At 29.5% G+C, this 8,035-nt stretch overlaps 1 protein-coding gene across 1 annotated transcript; it reads left to right on the forward strand.

Annotated features, from left to right (window-relative positions):
- Positions 1 to 1,064: 1,064 nt before the first annotated feature.
- On the forward strand, positions 1,065 to 7,201 carry LOC143085201 (uncharacterized). The gene is made up of 4 exons (XM_076261435.1): positions 1,065 to 1,680; positions 3,151 to 3,328; positions 3,800 to 3,906; positions 4,454 to 7,201. The coding sequence occupies exons 1-4, from the start codon at positions 1,070 to 1,072 to the stop codon at positions 4,614 to 4,616; spliced, it is 1,059 nt and encodes a 352-aa protein (XP_076117550.1). The 5' UTR covers positions 1,065 to 1,069; the 3' UTR covers positions 4,617 to 7,201.
- Positions 7,202 to 8,035: the final 834 nt, after the last annotated feature.

The raw sequence follows: 8,035 nt of genomic DNA on the forward strand, positions 1-8,035 counted from the left end.
ACCACACCTTCATAATTTCTATTGTTCCACCATCTTGATCATACTAGTAAACACAAATCAGATTTTAATCAGACATTCTCCTACCGTCATATCACATACTGAAAATAAAACTCTCCTGGACCTTGATTATTATTCTGGGACAAACCTAGTTCCTGCATTGAAAAAGCCTTATATTAAATGCCATATTCCTATATAAACAGAACATCTCCGACTGATATATTATTGTATGAAAACAGTCATTTTTGACTCTTAATATACCTTACTGGACAATTTTAAATCTCGGTCTATTTCTGAAATTAATTCTAACATACTCTTGATTTTTTAACCCTGTATGTCAACATTCCCTATGTGAAATTATAAAATTGTTTTGTATAAACATTGAACGACAAAATTTCTTCCTAGTATGTGACGTTTAAATTTTCTGACGTCAGTCACGCGAAGCAATAAATGTGTTTATAATTTGATCGATCCTTTTGTGCTTTTTTGTAAAATTGTTCCTTTCAAAATTGTAACACAGTTGTGACTGGTGTATCCATATTTTGACTATTTTATTTATTATGTCTGTTTTGTTCACGCATCGTTGTAAATATAACGGAACTTGAATTTGATGTGACTTTCGTACAAGTGAGACCAGGTTCAATTCACTATTTTCTACATTTGAAAATGCCTGTGCAAAGTCAGTAATATGACAGTTGTTGTCCATTCGTTTGATGTGTTTCGTTATTTGATTAAGAACTTTCCGATTAAATTTTCCTCGGAGTTTAATAATTTTGTGATTTTACTTTTTACTGGAAATAGTTTTAATAGAGCAATCGCAAGACATTTCACTCGACACGTATGTTTTGTAATGAAATAGTAATGGTCCTTATATTTATATCCAGTATCATATTATCATTAGCAGAGAAAAGGCATGATTCTCAACATTTCCCTGTTCTTAATACCTCAATTAATGATGAGTTATTTTTTTATGTTGCATAGTAATGATACATAATTCACAAAAATATTTTGTTTCTTTACAGGATATAATTGTGATGAATCTATTAATGCCATATGTTCCCCTGATACATGTATGAATGGAGGCACGTGTAATATAGTTCGGGGTTACGTAGTTTGTGATTGTCCCCATGGATTTATTGGTCTGACTTGTAACATGGAATTCGATCTCTGTGCCGATATAAGCTGTCACAATGGCGGAACATGCGTGATAACTCATGCTGATTACGAATGTATTTGTTCTTCAAGATTCACGGGAGAATATTGTGAACATAAATTTGAGTCAAAGATCCTAAGACTTTTATCAACACCCTTTACAAATGCAACCATCGAATCTGCTTCCTCTGTACTTAATTCATCTGAATTGATACCTATAGAAGAAATTACTACAAATGTAACCAATCTAACGGTTGACACTGTAAAAAATATAACAAATATTATAGAAACAACAGAAACAACAACACCTTTAACCAGTACGACTGTGTCAATAACTTCAACAGTCACACAAAACATACAAACAACAACTGAGACAATTACTAACCCGTACCTTACTGTGAGAGGAAGAGTAGATAGAAATAATAGAGAAAATGTCGGGAAAGGAATAAGAAGTTTATTGTATGATTTAATTAAAGTTGAAGAACAACTATATTTGACTATTCAGTACAAAGTAAAAACAACATCGGTAGGGTAAGTTCTGATTTAAATTCGTCTTACGTGCTTTACAAGAACTCATCACTGAACTAAAATATGTCGTTTTGTACGTTATAACATTTGTTTTGTCAAACATATATATCTAATTTAGCAATCTGCGTTCTCTTTTTATGCGAATAATAGAATGTTTTGGCTGGACAAGTAGACAGGTGTTTCATCATTCCATGAACAACAAAAATTCCTACGACGTACTATCAAATCATTTATTTGTTGATAATTACAATTCTGTTTTTTTTATTCAAGAAACAAATGAATATATGTAAGAAAAAAATATACATTTTCTTATTTATCAGTGGTATTTAAATCCGACACATGAAGGAATTAGTTGACAAGGACTTGCAGAATAAGTTACAAGGGCTGTTTTATCATTCTGTGAACGTAATACTTAATTTTTAAATGTATTTTGTCAGAGAAAACTGTTGAAAATTTGAATATGATTGATAAATTACTGGGACAAAGAAAGAACAGGAGTTGGGAATTAAAATAAGGTGTTTTCGTTTCAGTATTATTCTGGATTTTCTATGTAATCTTTAATTCTTTGTTTGCTGCATGATGAGGCAATTTTTTTAAAACAAAATACCATGAGATATAAAAGCGGTCTATTTTTCTAAACACCTTTAGGTCAATATAAAAAAGAAGATGTTTCTATCAAAATCCTCAGCCATACGAATGTTTAATAAAGAAAATACATGATTAACTACTCCAAACGTTGTCAACCATCTTCTTCATATGAAATTTATAGTCACGAAAGATTGAGAACAGGGCTTATACATTCAATACATTTTTATAATTCCGATCTTTTTCAAAATCAACCATGTTATCAGTACGGAAAAAACTTTTTCTGGTCCAATTACTGACTTGTTAGTATATATATTCGACTGTGGTAATGAAAATTCAGTTTAAATCCATGATCTGCCACTTCTTATGTTGAACAGCATCTCAAACAAGTTTTGATCGTAGTGTTGGTCTTTGTACATACATTTTCTCGGAGGCGTTATCTTTTGTTGGTTTTAGTGAATTGTCTAATAATTGTTATCACTGTTCTAATCAATACAGTGAGGATAAAGAATGTTGATATATGAATATCAAAAGTGACAAAAGTTGAACATATAAGATTTTTCCTACACATTTAGAGTTAAAGAAATTAGGCTGCTTTTGTCAATGTTTACTACCAATAATATGTACAGTGAATGACATTTTTTTACATTGAACTACTATAAAAATTACAAAACCTCTAAAATTACTTTATTCTTGAAATATAGCTTCAGTATCATATCGCTTTATATGGTCAATACTTGTTTGTGTTTGTATTAATCTTTTGCTTAGACATTTCATAAATAAAATAAAATAATTTATTCTGAGGCATTTTACACTTTTCACCTTTTTCAATCATCTTCTTGAAATGATCAAATTATAATCAAATTTTTTTCCTTTTATTTTCATCAGAGACATAGTCAGTGAAATAATAATAATCTCAGCCAAGGATGGACATCATACAGTAAACAATTCACTTATACAACATATATTTGACGATACACCACAAGAAGTCATTGAAAGTCATATACATATGCCAATAGTACGAGAGAGATCATCGATTGAACACTTACACGAAGTTGATACACATGTATGTATTTATTCATCATAATTCTTGAGATAGTTACGTACTTGAATTTAACACCTTGCTAGATCACGATGTGACAGACAGTCCGCATTTTATATAGTGATCCTAAAGTGTTATCCGTTAAGCTTGTTCTAAATAATATTTGCTTATTGAAAATGAATAAAATCCATTTATACATATTATACCATCATTGTACATTACTCAAAGAAATATGTCATAATTTTCCTTCATTTTTTACTATCGGTTATTGCAATGTATCACATATTTTATATAGTCCATTAATTTTGGGAAGTGAATATATTTTTAAATTGTATTAACACACTCATCATATAGACTATAATTTTACAAAAGACTTATCAGTGACGCTCTTATAGAATAGACTAAAAAGCAAAATAAATAACTTGAAGAGTATTGAATACACATTTAATCACATTTAAGGACCTACTATATTATTATGATAATAATTTATTCCAGAAAAACAGTTTTATGCATGTATACTGGTACGTTGTGGTCATACTAGTATTGGTTGTTTGCTGTTTAATAATAGCTGTTGGAATATTTATATGCTTTAAACATAAAAAGTAAGTACCGATCACTAGTATGTGATTTTATATCTTCTTTTTTGTATATACATATACAATATTAATCAATGAAAATGCATATGGTAAACCACATACAGAAATCAAAAATAAATAACTCTAATTTCAATTACAATCATTATTATAAATTATAATAATGGAAAAAAAACTAACAGGATAAACACAACAGAAAAACATCAAGCACATTTTTCTTTTATCACCATGAACACATAACATACTTTGCAATAATCATTTTACCAAAAAAAGAATTTGAAAATAAAATAACGTTTGCACGAAACATCCAAGATATTGACAGGGTCTTAACTCATTAAAAATTTCAACCGTCCAAAAATTACGTACCCTTTAATTGTTGTGAATCACTTCAGTTTGTTACTCGATTTTTTAACAAGATTTTATTTCTGTCACTATATAGCAAGGTTTGCTGTGTCATTCCTCGTTTATTCTTGAAAAGAAGTTCATGTTTAATCCATAACATTACTTATGTTTTGTTTTTCATGACATCTCTAGATCTTGTATTTGTTTTTTTTAGATTATCTGACCCTAACAATAAAGAAGAAGTACCAAATCAAAATCCAAGTATAAGTCAGCCAACGTCGTCATCACAGTCATTTGAGAATTCACTGTACTTTGAAGTGAAGAAAAACAATACGCCGCAGAGTCACACAAACTCAGCGTATTCGTCAGTGCCATAGAAAGGAGATTGGATAATAGTGCTTAAATAAGATAATTGTTTGCGAAGTTAGTAAATCGACATAAAGCAAATGACTATTACGGCCAGTTCCGTATTTCTTAAAATATTTTGAAAGACATCGGTATTGCAATGGTTTGAATATAATAATTTCAAAATCATCTAGATGTAGACGATTGTTTTCCATTTTTATTTAAAAAAAGGAATCATTTGGAAACCAAATGATATTCATTTTGATTTTAAAAAAAAAGAAAAATTCGTCAGAGGTTAAAAAAAAAGTCATTTGATATCAAAACTCTCTGTGATTTTATAGTATGCTTTTTTCCAGTGTCTTACAAAATTATAACACTTTTCACTAATACAGTTTCAAACCACGGGCAACACCCCCTACCTTGATGTTAGGTCATTTTAAATCCTCAATATTTATTAGATTTAAAATTTAACAAATAAATGAAACATGGGTTTGTTTAATTTTCTATTGTTCATTTGACACTCAGTTCATAATTGTCTTAATGTTATTCTGGTATCTTTCACCCCCTTTTAAGAAATTGGAAACACCGGTAAAGTTACAATCTGCATAACACATTTTCTGCAAATATTGTCAATAGTAGTTTTGTTATTATCCGTTTGTGTTTTATTTTTGTTAACTTTGTTGTGAAAATTGAATGAACTATTTTACAACGTAGCATTGGCTGTGCATGACATTACCCTTTTTCTAATTAATTTTCATACTTGTCGAGATTTGAAATATTAATACTAGTAGACCTATATGAAGGTATAGGTTTCAATTTTACTGAATTTTGCTGCCTTTTTCATGTCCTTCTTATAATTCTTTTGCAAAAGAGAGACGAAATGGGCCAGTCCTCCAAAGTTGGCAGATGTTTTGTTTTTGTACCATCCAGACTTAACAAAGTAGATTTCCGTCTTGTTTATCATGTTTATTGAAATATACAGTACTTCAACCAGAAATTATAGTATATCTTTATTTAGTACATGCTTTTTCATGTTGTTCATGTGTTGCATATTTACTTTAACAAATATCATTTCAACTCATCCTATACGTCTAATTTCTATGCGTCTAGATGTATTTTCTTCTAACAATCAATTCTTAAGTTACTACGTTACAATCATTAGGTAACACAGAAAATTTTGTTCTAGTCTAAGAGAGACAATTCGAACCGTGTAAGATACGATTCTCACATTCCAATTGTATTCATTTCTTTGTTATTACTTACATGTACTTATGATTTACGAATGCACTGTATTGTTGCTTTGCTTTATAGGTTTTCTAAAAGTTAAAACAAAATAATATAATGAAAGAACAACTTTGCAACTGTGATGTTAAATGATAGATATAGTTAATGATAATGTTGATCTATAATTCTACCTGTCTGTATGTTAGCTTTTGTTTTGCTTTTAATTTGGTTGGAAAATTGTACTCTTGTAATGTGATTTTTAATTTTTTAATTTTTCATTTTCGCCGAATTGATACAGATAAAAGGAACATCTGTTTCATTCTATAACATAAATGTATCGGTTTAAAAATAACAACTTATATTCGTAAGTTAATCAAGTAGTTACTAATAACAACAAAACGATTTAGAGTAAAAAAAGTTTCCAAGGCGGTATGCGAGGACAATTTTGAAAATCTTATAACCAGTAATTTAGAAAATATTACTCTTGATAAACTCATCATAGATACCAGATTAAATTTTGTATTTACGCCAGACGCGCGTTTCGTCTACAAATGACTCATCAGTGACGTTCGAATGCAAAAAGCTATAAAGACCAGATAAAGTACGAAATTGAAGAACATTGAGGACCAAAATTCCTTAACGTTTTACCAAATACAGCTGAGATAATCTATTCCTGAGATAGAAAAGCCTAAGTATTTCAAAAATAATTTTTTTTGTCTGGTAGCTCTGAAAATGTCTCAATTATCTTTTCGACTTATATATTTTCGGAATTATTATCAGAAATAATGGGCAACGACCGAATTTTTCTAAATCTTGATCAGAAAAGTGTGAGCAGTGATATTGTGTTTAAGTATACTGTAAACAGTATGGTACAATGTAAAATTAAATCAATGCTTCATATTGCATTGTTGCCTTCTTAAATTGTTTATAAACTTCACGAAGACTAGAAAAAAGTTGACTGCAACAATGAAAATAGGTGAGGGAAAAACAATGAATTGCTGTTCAAAATGTATATAAAGCAAACAAGTTATAAAAGATTTAAAGTGTAGTACATGAATGTACCTCATGAAATAATGTCAAATATTCAATGAGTAGCATTGAAACTTATGACAAATAGAAGAAATGGCCGGCATAGGACAGTTCATATGTGTGTAATGGACAACGTGAAGCATATTGTGTGTTTACAGTTATGTGCATATGAATGTTATGTCTATAAACGTCGCTTAAACATTTTACTGTATAAGAATTCTGTCTCAATTAATTGTTCATTAGATAACGCATTAAACACGTACTAGTTAGATGATTTATTACATGTAATTGCAAAAAACAACTTATGTGATGTGTGCAAATGTTTTACTTTTTTAAATAAATATTATTGTAAAAAAGTTTAGAATATTTTTGTTATTCTTTTCACCTAATAGTGATTAATTCGTACGTTTTTTTTTCTTTTTTTAAATTTTTTCACCGAATTGCGTTCAATGTGTACGTTTTTGTACCATTTTCATTTATTTGATTTGGTTTGTAAGTCTTATGTTTGAATCATATATTATTATTGCATCAACTGTTTGTCATGGACTGTTTTATTGGGTGTTTAATGACAAACACAGTGCACATGGGACTGCAACACAAATGTTTATCATCATAACACATTTCAAAAGGATTTTAGCCATTTCTATTTCAAACAAAAATGAGTTCCATTGATGTTGTAATTGATTTTTCAATCCGGTGTTCAATTTATTTACCCGAGGTGGGTACACAAAAAGTAAATTCATATAAATACTTAACTCAGAGGAAAATTCAAAACGGTAAGTCACTAATCAATTGGCAAAATCAAAAGCTCAAAATCATCTAACAAATAAAAGCAGTCATATTCTTGACTTGGTACAATTAGCAAGCTATTTTCCTAGAATTAAATGCTTCCAATGCACTTCAACAAAAACACCATAAACTTGAACCTAGTCATAAAACAAAAAATGCATAGGAGTATAATGATGGATAGACCAAATTACGTATAACAGTCTGTACTGATTCCTAACCCATCACATTGGGTATCATATCAATAAAGAAGTAGCTTGGACCTGTCATACACATGATAAATTGAAATAAACTATGACAATTTGTGATTACAAATGAAACATATCTCTAACAGGGACCAAAAACAATAGGTCACCATACGTCAAATTAAACAAGCATCCATTTCAGTTAAATTTTACAAGATGCTGTATAA

Source organism: Mytilus galloprovincialis, chromosome 1 (genome assembly GCF_965363235.1).
Source record: "Mytilus galloprovincialis chromosome 1, xbMytGall1.hap1.1, whole genome shotgun sequence".
Lineage (NCBI taxonomy): Eukaryota > Metazoa > Mollusca > Bivalvia > Mytilida > Mytilidae > Mytilus > Mytilus galloprovincialis.

Coding starts and splice junctions, on each gene's coding strand:
- LOC143085201 (XM_076261435.1), top strand. CDS start 1,070: ATGAATGGAGGCACGTGTAATATAGTTCGGGGTTACGTAGTTTGTGAT. Junction 3,329..3,799: donor TACACGAAGTTGATACACAT/GTATGTATTTAT, acceptor AATTTATTCCAG/AAAAACAGTTTTATGCATGT. Junction 3,907..4,453: donor ATATGCTTTAAACATAAAAA/GTAAGTACCGAT, acceptor TGTTTTTTTTAG/ATTATCTGACCCTAACAATA.